Consider the following 17,367-nt stretch of genomic DNA (forward strand, 5'->3'; position numbering starts at 1 on the left):
CTTTGTGAAGTTGTTAAAACGTGCCTGGTTGTAAGAGATGGAAAACACTCTAGAACAAAAACACAGTATAAATGCCAAAGGTTTGGGATGGGGTGGGGGAGTGGGAGAGGGGTGGGGCGGCAGGTATCTCTCCCCTTCTTCCTCTTCCCTTTGTGTCCAGATCAGGCAAACCAGGAGCCAGCTCCTGTGCTTCTAGTGACTAGCAGTACTAGTGTGCCTTGTCTCAAAGGAGGGGTCATCGCTCATCCCCCTGCTGGGCTGGCTGGGCAAGGGCAGGCTGCAGGCACTGGGCGGCCTCCATCTCTGCCTTTAGGGAGCAGAGTCCCTGCCTTTAGGGAGCTCTGGGACAATAGAGACAGAGTCTTTAGAGACACAGCAACCATTACAAACAAGTGACCAGAGCTGGCCCTGAAACTGGGGAGGAATGGGAGCAGAGAATGCTGGCAGGATAGGGGGACTGTCCAGGAAGACTTCCCCAAAGAGGGGATGATGAGCAAATTTAAAAGGAACTGGAGACTTGGACAACTCATTCATTCATTTATTCATCCATTTCTTCCACAAATAACTGTAGCATCTACTGGTTTCCAGACAATACAGAAGGACTGGGGACACAGAGATGAGTAAAACTGGATAACCCCACAATCCAGTGGAGACAATACATGTCTAGAAACAGGTCCTGAATAAGGGCTGCATCCACATGTGGACAAGTCAGCATGTGAGCCGAGAGGAGGGGAGAGGGCATCGACCCAGGTCCTGTGTGAGGCTTGGGGCTGCTCTCCAGACAGCAGGAAAGGCGTGCAGGCAGAGGAACACATGCAAAAAAGTGAGAAGTCAACCATGGTCCAGCCATAGTGTTACGGGGCTGAGGTGAGCACCTAGGGGAGAGGAGGATGAAGAGAAGGGAAGGCTGGGCTCTGACTCAGAGGGCTGGGATGCCTCTATGGGGGTTGGGGGCCACTGGAGGATGCTAAGAGGAGAGAGAGGACCACACTAACCTGACTCAGGAGGGATAGAATGGGGTTGGCAGGAAGGGGACATGAGGTGTTGAACCAGGATGGAGAGCGAGAACAGGGGAGGCCCAGCAGCCAGGGAGGGGGCGGGAGCAGTCTCAGGAGGAGCTGGTGCCTCCTCACTGTTTGAAGTGAGGCCAGGTGCTGATGATGTTGTACAACGCCTTCCCAGGAGACAGAGTGCTGATAACATCACTGTGCCCCACCAACAGGTAGTTGGGAGTCAGGTACCCCTTGTCCACTGCACACTGGATCAGGCTCTGGGCTGCCTCCAATGCTGCAGCATTTGGTGGCTTTTCTGCGAAACACATATACACATCAATCATCAGAATCTCAAAAGTTACTTGCTTAGAGCAGGACTAATCACCTGCACCCGTCTCCCTCTCCTGCACCCCCACCACCAGAGCCAACAAATTCACAAAATCTGTGGCTACCAGACACAAAGAGAAAACAAGGTCATTGTGTTCCCTGATTCCTCTTTGCAAAGCTTCTTCTGGAAAGTTCAACAGTGCTCTGGATAGGAACTGCAGCACAGCACACCACTTCTCAGCAGGCACCAGGAGGCAGACGTGGCAGCACTGGACTGTCCATGCTTTGCCATAACAGGCAGTGATGTTCCTCAACATTGTTGCCATGGTTACCAAGGAAGAGGATGCCTTTGCTAACTGAACCATAAAAGCACCAAAGTTTGCAAAAGATTATGTTCTCTCCTGCTCCATGCTTGCCTTGGCCATGGCTATAAAGATAGATGGAATTAGGTATGGGAATGGGTGAATTTGGGGGAAATTTTCTGCCTGGGAGGAACTCCTGGTGACCTGTATCCTGTACTGAGTCCCTGAAAGCTAAAATATATCACTGACACTGCCAGACACCACAGGCCTGTCTTGTCCCTCATGCTCCTCAAACATTTCACACTATGCTTCACCACCCAGAAACCCTCCGCCCATGCTCACTCCTTACCTACAAAGTTGCCCATGAAGGCAATTCCTAGGGCAATATCATTGTAGCCATAGGTGTGAGCGCCTTGGATATGCCAGCCAACTCCTTCGTACACACCACCATCCTGGCCCACCAGGAAACTAGGATTGGGCAAAGAAAAATACAGAAAGTCACTTTGGGAAAAAGAATTGGTTTAATTTACTCCTTGAATCATTTGTTCATTCTTTCATTCATTTATCATATATTGACTGAATGTCTCTATTATGTCAATGTACACAGAGACAAAAAAGAGAAACAAAACTAAAAAAAAAAAACAAAAAACCAAAACAAGCAATCACAGTGTCTGAACCCGAGAAGTGAGGTCAGTCAGTGACAAGCAATGATATCAACAACTTCAGTCCACTGCAACGTGGCCTTTTTCCCCCCAATGCCCCTGAATCTGACCCATCCAAGGTGACCAGTGACCACCTTGACACTAGTACAATGGAAGCATTTTCTCTCCTGAGTTACAATGGCCCTGCTGACCACTCTCTTCTTGAAATGTTCACTTCCCTGGGCTTCCCGGAATTGGGTATGGGAACAGGCTTCCCGGAGCCACACCCTCCTGATTTTCCTCTTCCCTGCTGCTTTCCCACAGGGCCCTCTGCCGTCCCCCGCCCCTCCCTAGAAGGTGGTGCTCCTCAGGATTCTGGTCTAGCCTCTTCTCTCTTCTCCCTCAGCATGCTCTTCCTGGACAAGCACCCAGTCCCATAGCTTCAATTACTATCTGTAAAAACCACCATGGCCAAACAAACCCAGCTTCTTCTGTGATTTCCTCAGCCAGGAAACTGGGCATCATCTTGAACACCTCCCTCTCCCTCTCCCTCTCCCTCCCCCATCTAATCATAAGTCATGGCTTGTCAATTGTCTCTCCTCTTCCTTCCATGCCAGCGGCCGCTATACTGCTCCAAGTTACCACCACCTTTTGTCTGGATTTCTGCAATAGCTCCCCTGCCTAGAGTTTTGCCTCCTTCCAACTCATTCCTAAAATAGCACCTGGAATGGTTTTGCTAAGATATGAATCCTATCATACAGCATAACCTTCTAGTTGCTTTTAAATTGAATCTGTCAGGACCCACTTCAAGGCCCTTCATGGTGTGGCTCCCATTGGCCCCTCTAGCCTCACCTCTCACCATTCCCCTCTGATATCTACTTTTAAGTATGAGTTAAAGTTCTTCAGTTCCTCAAAGATATGTGCTCTGTCTGGACCCCAGGCCCTAGCATATGCTGCTGTCCTCACCTGGGCATTTCTTTGCCTGACAAACCCCCACTCATTATCTACGCCCCAACTTGGATGCCCTTTTACCAGGAGCCCTGCCCTGACACATTCACTCCCCCAAAGCCTTGCTAATGATTCATCCTGTGCCCCACCCTCTTCCTCACCCATTATACTGCCTCACTCTCACTTATGAAGTTTGCTATCTACTCTCTTACCTCCACACGGGAAGGAACCATATTTATCTTGCTAAGCACTGGGCGCATAGCAGATACCAAATGACTACTAATTAAAATGTTAGAAAATGGTGAGTGAGGGGGTGCTTTGTCTTGATCACAGTCCACACGGGGTTAGAGATGCGTCATGAGACTGGAGGGTGCAGGGGAGCCCATAACAGGTTTTCAAAGTCAAAGAATGGGATTGAGCCCCTGAAAGCTGAATGAGAAAGGAAAACTAACATCCCTTAGCTTCTGGCATCTTCCACTCAGGGTTTTCAAATTTATATTCCATTCCCTGTTATCTGTGCTGAACAACCAAGGCAAGGCCGTGGAAAGTCCTGCAAAGGGCAGTAGCAGGTTTTCCTATTTGCAAAAGCTGCTTTTACAGGGGAAGTTAAGAGGAGAGGCAGTCAGCCCAGAAAAAGACACCTGCTAAAGCAAATCCACCTGAGACTTTGCAAAAGCTGTTGTGATTAAGTCACAGATGAATGATTGCAATTTATCATCCTCTAACCTTTCTTCCCCTCTATGAAATTCCAAGACATCTTCAATTTAACTTCTGCTATTCTATTAGCTCAATGTGTTTCTTTATGATAGATCTGGCATTACAGGAACCAAAAGAGAACATTTAGATTTCACTCTACATCTTCAAGTAGATACAGTATTGTTGTCCCAATTAGAGATGAGGCTAAAGGGGCCCAAAAAGGTTAAAAGCTCCTCTATGTATAAAATGGAGTAAACAGTGCCAGAGCTATTAACGGATTCTAACATCAGGGGGAGCAAGTTGGGGCTGGGCCAGACTGAGGAAGAGGGTGGGGAGGGTCTGTGTCTCTGAGTGGTTGGAAGGGATTACATAAAAAAGGCACAGCCTTCAGTGGTCTTCCATAAGGGTCTCACAGTCTTGCTTTATCATGATTGCTTCTAATGTCTTCTTCTCAGAGTCTTCCCTTGAGGAGAACGGGCCCAGGAGAGATGCTAACCCTTAGCTATGTCTGAATGATAGACCAGACCCCTACCTGAATAAAATGTCAGGTCTTACGTAAAGCCCCTGGCACAACGGAAGGCTCGGTAAATATCAATTCCCTCTCCCAGCCCTCCCTCCTATAACCTTGAAGAAAAGGAGGTTCACATTTCCCCCAATCCCACTTACTGATATCCAACGTCACAGAAGTTCAGTTTGTCCATGTGGTAGGACTGTGTGTCTCGGACGCGTCTCTGACAGTCCATGGACGTGCTGCAGGTTGCCCCAGCAGTGTGGATGATAATGACATACTTGGCTGGGAGGTTCATTTTAGGGCAGTATGTCTCTCTGGCTTCCCAAGTTGACCGCGTGATGATGCTGGGGCAAGCTGTGGCAAGGTGAAAAACCAAGTCCATGGGAATGCACCTGCACCCACTCATGGATAATCACACCACCGCAGGCTGGGCTGCTCCGCAGTCTCCCCAACCTCTGGCACCATGGGCACGTCCTAACGTGAACTCAGCTGTGGGGCTCTAGGAAAGGCCAGATAGGGATTGTCTGGTCAGGTGGCTACAACCAGTAGACAGAGGCAAAAATCTACAGGTTCTAATTACAACTGTGGAAACAAGTGTGTGAGCAGAAGGGAAAGAACTACTGATCGTACAGAGTCATGGCCATTCCGTTCAACAGACAAAGTGTACCTACCTGCTTGAATGTGCATTGCAAATATATGCAGGTGTGGGTACTTATGTGAGAGGACCAATATGCAGAAATCAGCTGACCCTTTAAACTGATCACATGTACATATGGAAGTAATTTGAAATCCATAAAGAACTCTACAAACATGAAAAGATTATCAAAATATTGAAGACAGCACCTGTCTGAAAGCAAGAAAAACTTTAGAGATTTACAATTTTTAAAAGATTAATAAAAAATATCCTTGAATCCAAGGAAAGATCCACGTTAGCAGAGAGCATGAAGCTACTGAAAGCGTTCATTAATTGTACTGGTTTTAGGTTGCTGCTTGCTCGCTCCAAAATGGGGCATGGTTTCAATCACCTACTTTCTTGAAATGTTCACTCTGACACCAGTGTAATCTGTGAAGTCAAGTTTTTTTCACCACTGTGGTCATATTTTTGCATTTAGAAAAGTTGCGTGTGTGTGTGTGTGTGCTCACATCGTATACATAAATGTGTGTGGGGGTGTACCACCCCATTACCATGCTTTGTTTTTCTCTGTTGCCTTCCTGCCATCTGAAATCATATGTATTTTACTTGTTGATTTCTTAATTTTCTGTCTTTCTTCACAGAAATGTGAAGTTTTCTTTGTTTTGCTCATGGCTCTATCCTCAGTACCTAGAAGAGCCCCTAGTATTTGGTGAAGAACTTTTGATACAGTAAAAATGTGTGTATATACATATTTATCTCAAAAATGGCTCCATGGTTATATATCATTCCAGTGGAAAGAAGAGATCAGAGAAGTACCCTTTCAGAATTTTCTGGATCTCAGTGTGAAGTGTCCTTGGTCCAAGAAAAGTCCCCTAAGGCTAGGTGTCACTGGGAGGAGGGTGAGGTGGGACTGAGGACCTTACCTTTCCTGGGTGCTTGCGGCTTATGGGCCTGGCACACCTCTTCTTCCAAGAGAAGTGGCTGAATATACCTGGGTGACAGATGACCCTTCCGGATGGCGTAGAAGATCAGATCCTCTGCAGCTGATAAGGCAGCCGGGCTGGGACTGCTGCCTGAAAGAGGATGACATGGAACACCAAACTGTCAGCAAGAAACTCCAACCCCATCCAGACCTGGAGGGAGGATAAGATGACCACCTGGGCCTGAATAGCTAATGAATGGGAAGAGAGGAGCTGGTCCAGTAGCTAGGCCAGGGGGACTAAGAAGCAAGGAATTACTTGGGCAGAGCTCTTAGAGGCCCAGCTGGTGACCTCTTTCAAGTGCCAGACTAAAACTTTTATCTACTCCATCTCGAAGTAGAAGAGCTGGGAGGCCATAAAAGCTACATGCAAAGGGAGGCCCACCTGACCCAGTCAGGTACCCTCTAGCATGAAGAAAAGGGCGACAACACTTCCTTAGTAGCTCCCACAATCCAGCATGTGGCAAGTGATCTTTTCATGCATTAACTCATATAATTCTCACAGAAAACCTGTGCGATAAAAGCTGTTCCCCACCCCAGTTAGCAGATGAGGATGCTGGTAGGTGCCAGTTATTCAGCTGTTAGCCCTTCACTCCTTCCTGCCCTGGGCTCTTCTCTGTTTTGCAGGGAGCTAAAAGCCTGCGAAGGATATTTCTCAGACTTCCTTGCCTGCCGGCTTTGGTTGGGTCCTCCCCACAGGAGACACTGGAGAAAGAGAGAGGCCATGTTTGTCTGTCTCTGCCAGGGGCAGGCTCAGTGTGACACAACTTCAGCCTCCAGAAGGGACAGCAAAACTGTGAGCTCAAGCAGTGTCAATCTCACCAGAGCGCAGACCAGAGAAGAGGAAGAGGCCAAAAAGAATGCCGTGTCATAGAATCCAAGTGAGGAAAGAACTTCAAGAGAGTATGATATAGTCTGAAAAGAGAGGAGTGTGGAGACGAGGGAGTGAAGGAAGAAAGTACAGGCAACTCTCTGGCAGAGGGGCAGAGGAGATGGCCATTACCTTCCTTGGTGCCAAAGAAGGCGAGGCCCAGGGAGATGCTGTTGTAGCCCTGGGTGTGCAGACCTTGGACGTCCCAGCCGACACCTTCGTACACCCTGCCATCGTCCCCAACCAGGAAGCTGCCAGGCAAGGGAACACGGGTTAGATGGCAAATCCCTGTAGCAGGAAACTCTCGCCCATCCTCAAAAGGGAAAGGGTTCTAGAGGCTCATAAAAAGTACCATACTTCAGTGACCTAGCAGTGGGAGGGAGGGGGCATCCCCAGTTTAGACTTCCCAGACTCCTTGAAATTTTATTGTGACTTCTTTTACATGGGCTTCCCAGAACTTCACTTTAAAAATAGTCATTTGGTTCAAAGTGGAATTTGAACCTAAGGACATTAGCTTAACATTTTTCAAGGGCATGAGAATTTATTCATCAAGTTTTTAATTATACAATCAAGAACTTGAACATTTAAAACAACTGGGATTCAGGAATTCCTTTATATTATATGACTTTTTCTTCAGTTCTCTTTAGGAGTTCCTGTAAGCTCTTCTTTACCACAGAAACTTTTCAAAATGTTCCTTTTTTTAAGTTTATTTTTTAAATAAATATATTATTATTCTTTTGTTCTACCTCCTCCTTTCTCTTTACCTCTTTAAATTTTGCTCATCCTCCACTTTCTAACCACAGACTTCAGAATGCATGTTGTCACAACTCTTGCCATATTCGACTTCTACAGCAAGGTGCACACAGAAAGAACACTCCCCAGTCCCCCAAAGACCTTGAATGGAGGTGGGCCGACCTCCCGCCCTGTGCTGACATCAGCCTGAGGTTCAGGGAGCCTCGGCGCATCCCACACATCCCTGGCTTTGCTGCCAGCACGTTCAGCAGGTTCCTCTGCCACATTGATCAGTCCAATATGAATAACCCCTCGTGGCTGCTGTCAGCTGCACTGTACACACAGGATGTTGTTAAATTGTCACCACAAAACCTGACTTAGAGACACAATGGCTGAAATCCCCTAGAAATACTGTGGCAGTAGGGGGAACACAGTAAGTAGTGACAGCAGCAGCAGTGGCGGTCCTTGGTCTTCTTGGCAGGGACAGCAGCTGAGCTGTAGTGAACACAGCTCCCCCAGAGGGAGGATGAAGACCCTGCTCCCACCCCCACCCCAGGGACTCTGGGGCTGCAACAGGGCCTCTGAGTGCTCTTACTCATTTACATCTAAATATAAATTAAGAAGAAAATACGAGTTATGCTTTCCAAATGGGTAATTCAGAAAGCAATTATATTTGTGTTTAGAATTCAAGGAGAAAAACTCTATTCCCACGCACTCTCTCTCCCTTCTTATGGTTGAAAGAAAGAAAGAAAGAAAGAAAGAAAGAAAGAAAGAAAGAAAGAAAGAAAGAAAGAAAGAAAGAAAGAAAGAAAGAAAGAAAAGAAAAAAGAAAAAAGAAAAAAACACCCAGACATCCACACACACACATCCTCCTTCTTGAAGGGAAATCAAGGGATCTGGGCCTCCACTGATAATCCTCAGCATGGATGCCCAATCTCCATGCCTCACACTTATCTTAACTTGGGGCTGTCCTTCCCCCATCCCCAATGCCACCTCTCCTATGGAACCCCAGTCTCACTGTGAGGTGGCCCCTCGGGGTATCTGGTAGGGACTGCTTCTCAGTGTAAAAGCCTGTCTGTGTGTGGAAATGGAGCAGGTGCTAGACTAGCAGGTAGTCTGGGAACAGTTCAGGGTCCCCAATGACGTGACTTTCTCTAACTTCCCCAGGCGTTCTCACCAGAGAAGCAGGGTGGAAGTGTTTCTCCTGTCTGTTCCTCAGAGTGGCTGGGAGGGCCCACGTGGGTGACACCTGTGAAGACCTTGTAGACTATAATGTCCTACGAGCTGCAAGAGGGCAGCTGCGGGGACTGCACGAGGTCCCTTGTGTCCTTCCCAGATCACCCAGAGCCCAAGATCACATCTGAATAAATGGTTCGGTGCCTCCCTCCTAATGACCCCGGGAGGATTTTGGACTTTGTATGTTTGTTTTAATATTTTGCACTTATTTTTAAAAGCAGCATGAATGGGAAAACAGAAGGACAGGTGGGAGGCCCCCTTAGAGAGGTAACCTGAATATGGGCTCTTACTTGTAGGCCACATCGCACCAGCCTTCTGTGAAGGTGGAATGGGACTGAAGGTCCCGCAGCTTCTGGCTGCAAACGTTCTGCTCCTGGCACTGCATCCCCGAGAGCTGGTCCGTGATGACATAGGCCACAGGCGGGGTCAGCGGGGCCCTGCAGGTCAGTGATCGCGCCCCCCACTCGCTACGGGAGACAATGGTGGGGGCACCTGCGGGGAGTGCAAAGGATGGCATATGGCAGCTCCTACCCACTTCCCCCGACAGGCTGCCCATGCCGCCCTCATCTTCTCCTGCCTTGTGATGGGGGGACAGGCCCTGGGGAGACCTTCGCCACCCACAGCCTCCCCTTCACGTTCTCTATAGCCAGTTAGGCTAAAAAATTTCCCCATCAGACTCTGTGTTCAGCCTGGAAGTCAAGTCGCCTTGTTCTCCAAACACTGGACTTCTAAACCTGTACTTCCCCAGAAGAAATCCCATCCTCAACTCCTCTCTGGCCAGCCTCACCCTCGCGGCTTTCAGAAAGCAGCCCCAGCGACACTCACGCCCAACCCTGGGGCCCAAGCCACCTTCTCCTGAAGCACCTCACCTGGATGCCTTTATGAAGCACTGTCCTCACTGGCGTTTGCCCCAGGTCCCTAATTGTATCTTTTGCCCAGCTCTCCCCTCACCAAGGTGACCCTCAGGAATGTTCTGCCGTTCTCCTCAAACTAGGGACTCCCAGATCCAGAGCCCACAGGAAGTTCCATGAAATCATGTACATATCTCTCTCTCTCAGATGAAGAGTCACTGTGGGCAGGGCTGTTGGAGCCCCATAAGGACCCCAGACCCCCTGAGGCTCCCTGTCTGTGTACATCTTGGGGTTCCTGGGAGCTCTCTCAGGGAGAGGGTATCTCCACCCTCCCACTGAGACCTGGGAATAGGGTCTTTGTCGTTCCTCCCCAGGGCTTCCCTCCTTACTGCACCTCAGCTTTGCCTGAAGGCTCAAGACAATTCACGGCACTCTCTGTCAAATACCGCTCTTGGGATGCCATCCCTCCACCCCACCGCAGTGAAGTCCCGAGAAGCATTCTGGCCCCCTAAGCAGCCCCAGCCAATCCCAAACCACCTCACCATTGCGACCCTTTTGAATGAGCTGTGCGATGCCAACAAACAGGTCCACAAGCCGCTCCGACACTTCCTTGGCTTGGGTTTCATTCCAGGAGAACTGAGGGGAATCCCCTACAAAAGGAACATTGCGCTTGGTGCTGGTCCTTGGAGAATACCTGGACCATCCTAGAGGCACAGGCTCCGCGTCCCTCCCCCCCACGGACCAAAGCCTCTCCACCTCCCCAAGTTCCCTGGCTTCCTCTAGGAAACACGGCAGAGGTGTCTCTTTCTAGCCCCACCCTGCCTCTGCCTCTCACACCTGCCCCAGTGAGGCCTTTGTGTTCTCATCTTCCCCCAACGCCCCCTCCGCCCCAGGGGCTCTGCAGTCTCTCCGTCCCTTATCGGAGCAGCCCGGCCTCTCCCACTTCACCTGCTTACCTATTAATAATTCAGAACGTCACATGCCAAAATGGTTATCACCATTTTGAACTGACACATAAACACAGAGTAAACACCTATTGGTCCAGACAGGTTCTTAAAATATAGAAGTTTCCCGACTGTTGTGACTGCCCTCACAATCTAGGTGTTTTAGATAGGATTAATTGAGGATTAGTCATTACAAACATGCCTCATCCGCCTCCACCTGTCCAGTACCTGAGGTCATGGGAGCAATAACCACTAGAACCAGCAATGTCACCAACATTGCTACCCACAGGCCATGCTTTCTAGGTTACAAAGCATTTTCAAGAACACTATAAGATTTGTGGCTTAAAACAACTTTATAAGATAAGCAAAGCAAATGAACTACTCTCTCTACACAGATGAGACACTAAGGATCAGAGAGGTTAAGTTACTTATCTAAGATGATACAGGCCTTCAGCCATAGACTTGGATCCCAACCCAAGCTGTTTGACCCCAGAGCCATGTTCCTAACTATTATACTCTGCAGCCTCCCCAAAGTTGTCAGATGACCTCAGACAGATGACCTTATCACTGCCACAGCGTGGTCTGTTTCTCTGCCTATAAGACAAAGTCAGTAAGGGTCTCTACCAAGGCTGAGATTATGCCCTTTTGTAAAGTCATCAGGAACATATACATGACGATGACACTGAGGACGAGGTGTGCTGGGCAAGCTGGAGAGACGGAGGACTAGAGCCCATCTCAGCAGGGAGGAGGGACCAGAGCCGGGCTCCAAACGGAAGCATGGAACTGGTGGGGAGGGGTGATGAGCCTGGAGAGGGCAATTTGCAAGTGAAACCAGGCTGATGCTGATGCCAAAAACACTTCTGACCCAAGGAAAGAAAACTTACCCCAGGCACTAAGACCCAGAGCTGAGAAGAAAAGAAGCCACAGCAGCATCCTCACGTGGTCCCAGGACACAAATGAGAAGAGCGAGGACAGCGGCCCTGAAAGAGATATGGACAGTTAATCCAACTGGGCTCACTTTTCAAACAGGGTACAGCCCTACATGGTGCCCTGTCTGTCCTCCACCCAAAATGTAGGCCTCCTCAAGGCTGGCACCTGGCCAGGCTTCTCATCATCCCTAACACAGAGCCTGACTCTCAGCAGGTGCTCAGTAAAGGTGACGGCACCAACACCTCTGTCTAGTCATCACCCTTGCCCACTTCCTACGACCCTGATGTGGATGATGGTGAAGGCTGACATCAAAAGCCAGGTTAAGCACTTGGCAAGGCTACGCTTGACTGCTTGCATCTGCAAGGCAGAGCAAGCTGGCAGCTGATGGCAGCCCGAACCCGGAGTAAGGGGGGAGCAGGAGGTGGTTGAAAAGGGAGTGGATAACCGCAAGCTTCGGCAGAAGATGACTGCAACCTTTGCAGAGGAAAGCTTTATCATGTAGATAGCCTGGGAACGGAACAATCCATGCCCACAGCGTTCCTTTGAGTCTGCAAAACGCTCTTGAGCTTTATCTATCCAACCCCTATAAAATTAACGTGGAGACTGTGGTCATTGTCATTGTCTCTCCATCAGAGGACAGTGCCCCACCTGGCCCCTGCTTTTCTTTAAACTGTTTGTGTTGTGTCTTTCTAAACCTCCTTTCACCCCAACTGAGGGACCACCACTCCACGCGAGTCACGGCACCTGGGAGCTCCAGGTCCCTGAGAAGAGCCCAGTGCCTCATCTGAAGCCTTCCAGTATAGACAATAACACTTTCCAATATCCTTTAGTAGCTGTTATGAATAAACCTTGTTTATTCATAGTAAGAAAATGTCTTACAACACATATTTTCACATATATGCTGTAAGTTTATATATAATCCTTTAAAAATTCCTGTATTATTAACTTCACTTTTTAAAAGTGTTCTTAATTATATTTCATTGATTATGCTATTATAGTTGTCTTGATTTTTCCCCCTTTGCCCCCCTCCACTCAACACCTACCCCTCCCTCAGGCAATCCCCACACCATTGTTCATGTCCGTGGATTACGCGTATAATTTCTTTGGCTCTTCCATTTCCTATACTGTACTTTACATCCCCATGGCTACTCTGTAACTACCTATTTGTACTTCTTAATCTCCTCACCTCTTCACCCATTTCCCCACATGCCCCTCCCACCTGGCAACTATCAACGTGATTTCTGTATACATGATTCTGTCTCTGTTCTTCCTGTTTGCTTAGTATGTATTTATTTTCATTTATTCTTCATAGTTTTGATTTTTTTCTTAAATAAGTCCCTTTAACATTTCCTATAATAATGATTTGGTGATAATTAACTCCTTTAGTTTTTTCTTGTCTGGGAAGCTCTCTATCTGCCCTTACATTCTAAATGATACCTTTTTGGGGAAGAGCAATCTTGGCTGTAGGTCCCTGCTTTTCATGACTTTGAACATTTCTTGCCAATCCCTTCTAGATTGCGGTTTCTTTTGACAAATCAGCTGACAATCTTATGGAAACTCCCCCATAGGTAACTAACTACTTTTTTTGCTGCTTTTAAGATTCTTTCTTTATCTTTAAACTTTGGTATTTTAATTATGATGTGTCTTGGAGTGCCTTTTTGCATCTATCTTATTTGGGACTCTCTGTGCTTCCTGGACTTGAATATCTATTTCCTTCACCAAACAAGGGAAGTTTCCTTTAATTATTTTTTCAAATAGATTTCCAATTTCTTACTCTTTCTCTTCTCTTTCTGTCACCCCTATGATGAGAACATTGGAACACTTAAAATTGTCTCAAATGCTGCTTACACTAGCCTTGTTTTAGGTTCTTTTTTCTTGTTGTTGTTCTGATTGGTTGTTTTTTGCTTCCTTGTGTTCCAAATGATTGATTTGATTCTCAGCTTCATCCACTCTACTGTTCTTTATTTCAATTAATGTATTCTTCATTTCTAATTGGATCTCTTTTATGCTGTTGAGGTCCTCACCAAGTTTCTTGAGCATCCTTGTAACCAGTGTTTTGAATTCTGCATCTCATAGATTGCTTATCTCCATATTGTTCGGTTCTTTTTCTGAAGTTTTGATCTGTTCTTTTATTTGGGCCGTGTTTCTTTGTCTCCTCATTTTGGCAGCCTCTCTGAGTTTGTTTCTATATATGAGGTAGAGCAGCTATGACTCCTTGTCTCGGTAGCATGGCCTAATGTAGGTATCCTGTAGGGTCCAGTTGCACAGCCTCCCATATCACCCAAACTGTGTACTCCAGGTGTGCCCTTTTTGTGAGCTGAGTACACCCTCCTCTTGTAGTACAAAGACTGGCTGTGACCACTGACCACCAACCTCTGCCCTCGTGGAGGATCAGCTGTGCAGGAGCAAGGTGGTAGTGTTCCAACATGGTCTGTAACTGTCTACTGGATGTGCAGGCTCTGTGGTTTCCTGGGTGGTGACCTAAGGTCAGCCTCCATCTGTGTTCAGCCCGGGGCCACCCTGCATGAGCTCTAAAGCAATCTGAGATGGCTGCTACTTGTACTGGTCTTGGAGATTCCCAGGTGAAGCCAAGCTGTGAATCTACGCTGGCTGCTGCTAGTGCCAGGCCTGGGGGAACATAGCAAAATGTATGGTAGCCAGGGGCTTACCGAGACTTGCTGTTGCTTGTTGGTAGGATTTAGGAAGTTGGGAAACATGAGCCAAAACCAATCATTCATATAGAAAAGTCACGGTTAATAGTTTCGATGGTCCCATAAATTGGGGGGGATGGAGTCTTAGGGGATCTCCATGTGGGGCAAACATTGTTAGCCAGGTTGATGGATCCTCAGATATAGCACCCATCTTCTGGCTCTGTGGCTCTGTGAAGGAAAGGCTCAGAAAAGGGGACAGTGGCCTCTGCCTGCCTTTCTGTCTGGGAGAAAGCAGTTCCCCAGCTCCAGCCTTAACACCAGGAATTTCAGTTCCTCCCCGTATGCCACTGGTGCCTTTCAAGCTGCATTGAGGTAATGCTGGAGCTCAGAGGGAGTGAGTCTAAGTCCATGTGTGAGTTCTTTAAGGGCAACTGCTTGGGACTCCAGAAGTTTCTTCCACCAGCTTAATCCCTGCTGGTTCTTGCAGCCATAAGGTATAGAGACTTATCTTCCTGGCACTGGAACCCTGGGCTGGGGAGCCTGGTGTGCAGCTGGGACTCCTTGCCCCCAAGATATTTCTCTAGAATTTTTATCCACCACACATGGATGTGAGACCAGCCTGTTCCACATCTCCACTCCTCCTACCAGTCTGGATGGACGTGGTTTCTTTGATTCCATTGTTGTCAGACTTCAACTTGAATTCTGACTATTCTGAATAATGATAGTTCTATATTTTAGTTGTAATTTTTATTAACCCCACTTTTTTAAGTGAACATACCAAGGCTCAGAAGAAGTAAACTATAGGTAGGGACAGGACAAGCTTCATCCCCAGCACTATTTGAAAGTCAGAGTTATAGTAGGTCATCCAGTTTTATCCTCCACCCCACAAAAATCCCAACAGATGCTAGTAACAGCAACAGTTACAACATTCTATATCACAGGTATTTGCTAAGGACTAAACAGACGTTCCATTAAATTCCCCTCACAGTACCTTATGAGATCCACTCTTACCATCAGGAAACTGGGCCTAAGTTACCCAACCAGTAGGAGCATAGCAGGACCACACCTAGGCCTGTCTGACTCCACAGCCTCTGCCTGAAACCTCTCCACAACCTGCTTGAGTTTCTGGTGGTGAAGAGTCTCAACGTGAGCCCAGGAGGTTAAATTCTAGGACCTCTACTGTCCTTCCCAGCTGCAGGAACATTTTCTGTTGCCAGGCAGAAATGAATTCTTACTTGTGTTCAATCAAAATGAAATATCAGCTCCCTGAGATGTCAACCAAAACATCAACTCTTCTCCCAATTATCTTACTGAGAAAATACAGGAGAAGGTTTGAGATAAAATAGGAGATTATCACCCTCCAGAAGTTGTTGGGGTCTTTTTAAATAATCAGTAGTTCTCAGATGGAAAATGCTGGGGACCACCATTTAAGACTTGAGCATGTAGGAGCTTCCTAAAGTAGAACAAGCAATCTCTTGGCAAATAACACCCAAGATTTCTTTCATCTGAGAAAACTGTGCACAGAAGATGAAATGAGCCCATCACAGATGAGGACAGGCACCTAATACACATGTGGGACAATGTTCCGACTCCCTCATGGGCCAAAAGAGAGGCAAGGATTAGCTTGCCCAAGATGGAAATCCTGTAGGCCAGCCTCCTGCAAAGCTATCTGGAAACCAAAAATCAATTCTGGTCAACAGGAGGTCTGCACCTTGGTCACTTGACCATGGTTCTTTCTCAACCACTAATGTTACCTTGGCAAATACTGTCCTAAGGTGTCACATCACTGGGCTGAAACTGCAAGGCTTAAGCCCAACCTCTGATCATTCCAGGGTGTCTCCCACCCCCAGTCCCATACCCACCTCCAATCACAAACACTGAGCTGACAGGATAGGCTGGAACCAAGGTTCAGCCACCTTGGCTCACATTATTATGCATTTTGTATACTTAAAGATGAAATACCAAAAAAGGACACAAGTGAGACATAATACATAAAGATCTGGGGTTCGAGAGAAAGGGAAGAAACTGGGTAGAGGTAAACCCAGAACCCACAGCCAACAGAGAAAATTTTCTTATGAAGAATTCAAGAGAGGAGACCAAGCAACTTTCTCCACCGTGTTAACATCTTAACCTACTAGAGTCCAGATCCTTCAGTGGGAAAAGGCTTCCCAAGGAAAACCACTCACACTCACACTCAGATATACCTGGGGATCCCATGCAGGTCAGGGTACAGGCAACTCACCTCTCATTGGCTGGCAGCTCCTCCCTTTCAGACTTGGCCTTGGCCCTGCCCTCCTTGGCCAGCAGCTGCCTCCTCTGGCCTTCACTCTCCCTGCACTAGAGGGCACTCCCTCCCGGGAATGGAGCCTCTGGCTCTGGCTTCTCACAGAGGAAAGCTGGATTCCTAATAAAAGGTGAAGAGAAGTTCTGAGGCTCAGAGCCTGCTCCCTCCACAGCACCGAGAGGAACTCTGTGAAACCAGACTCAGGTTGAGAGCAGGGACCGCCCTGTGAATAAGCCCAGGTGCCTCCTCCCTGGGAAAGGACAAGATTGCCCAAGCTCCACGAGCTCCTTCCTCACCCCAGACCTCAGGAAGCCCGGCCAATGTTGGGGTGCCCGTGGGACCTGGGTTTTCACAACCCTGCTGTACCTTAATTACCATTGAGCTGTCTTGAACTGAATAAAGTTTCGTTCTTCACTGTTCCCCAAATTGGGTATTCCTGTTGTGTTAAATTGACACAAACCATTGGTTGACAGTCCTCATACCTGAAATTGTTATTTATGACTCTGGATATTTTCTGTTGTGATAGTAGAAAAACCCTTAAAAGGAGAGTGAAACAGCAAGTTAGAGAGAGCTGAGGAGAGGGTTTCACTCTGAACTTTTGACTTGTGAAAAAATAAAATTCAAGTGATAAGGGAGTGGGGACAGCCCAGAAAGGGAAAGAAGAAGAGGTGTGTCCTAGGGTCCCCTACTAAAGAGTGAAGACACCTGGGGATCAACTGCAGGAGGCAAGGCCACTGCTGGCTCGTGTGGTGTTGTATGAGAATTAGAACAGGGGCTCCTACCACAATTAAAAATTGTCGTTACTGATTTCTCAGGAAAAGCAATTATAATAAGTAGT

The 17,367-nt window shown here is 47.6% G+C and overlaps 1 protein-coding gene across 2 annotated transcripts; it reads right to left on the reverse strand.

Annotated features, from left to right (window-relative positions):
- Positions 1 to 1,129: 1,129 nt before the first annotated feature.
- On the reverse strand, positions 1,130 to 11,645 carry PGLYRP3 (peptidoglycan recognition protein 3). Of its 2 annotated transcripts, none has more exons than XM_054562954.1 (8): positions 11,549 to 11,645; positions 10,263 to 10,370; positions 9,160 to 9,361; positions 7,034 to 7,152; positions 5,975 to 6,124; positions 4,573 to 4,771; positions 1,971 to 2,089; positions 1,130 to 1,308 (listed from the first exon to the last, which is right to left on the reverse strand). In XM_054562954.1, exons 1-8 carry the CDS (start codon positions 11,595 to 11,597, stop codon positions 1,130 to 1,132), a joined length of 1,125 nt encoding a protein of 374 aa, XP_054418929.1. In that variant the 5' UTR covers positions 11,598 to 11,645. The 2 variants fall into 2 exon arrangements, with proteins under 2 accessions (XP_054418929.1, XP_054418928.1); XM_054562953.1 differs by having other exon boundaries at positions 10,272 to 10,370; positions 11,549 to 11,597.
- Positions 11,646 to 17,367: the final 5,722 nt, after the last annotated feature.

The sequence above is a fragment of the Pteronotus mesoamericanus genome, unplaced genomic scaffold (genome assembly GCF_021234165.1).
Source record: "Pteronotus mesoamericanus isolate MK-2021 breed Mesoamerican mustached bat unplaced genomic scaffold, CSHL_Meso_final scaffold_705, whole genome shotgun sequence".
In the NCBI taxonomy this organism is placed as follows: domain Eukaryota; kingdom Metazoa; phylum Chordata; class Mammalia; order Chiroptera; family Mormoopidae; genus Pteronotus; species Pteronotus mesoamericanus.

Excerpts from the sequence above, each read along its gene's own strand:
- PGLYRP3 (XM_054562954.1), bottom strand. The coding sequence starts at position 11,597 with ATGCTGCTGTGGCTTCTTTTCTTCTCAGCTCTGGGTCTTAGTGCCTGG. Across the intron at positions 9,362-10,262 it reads CATTCAAAAGGGTCGCAATG|GTGCCCCCACCATTGTCTCC; the intron begins GTGAGGTGGTTT and ends CACTCCCCGCAG. Across the intron at positions 6,125-7,033 it reads CTTCTTTGGCACCAAGGAAG|GCAGCAGTCCCAGCCCGGCT; the intron begins GTAATGGCCATC and ends ATCCTCTTTCAG.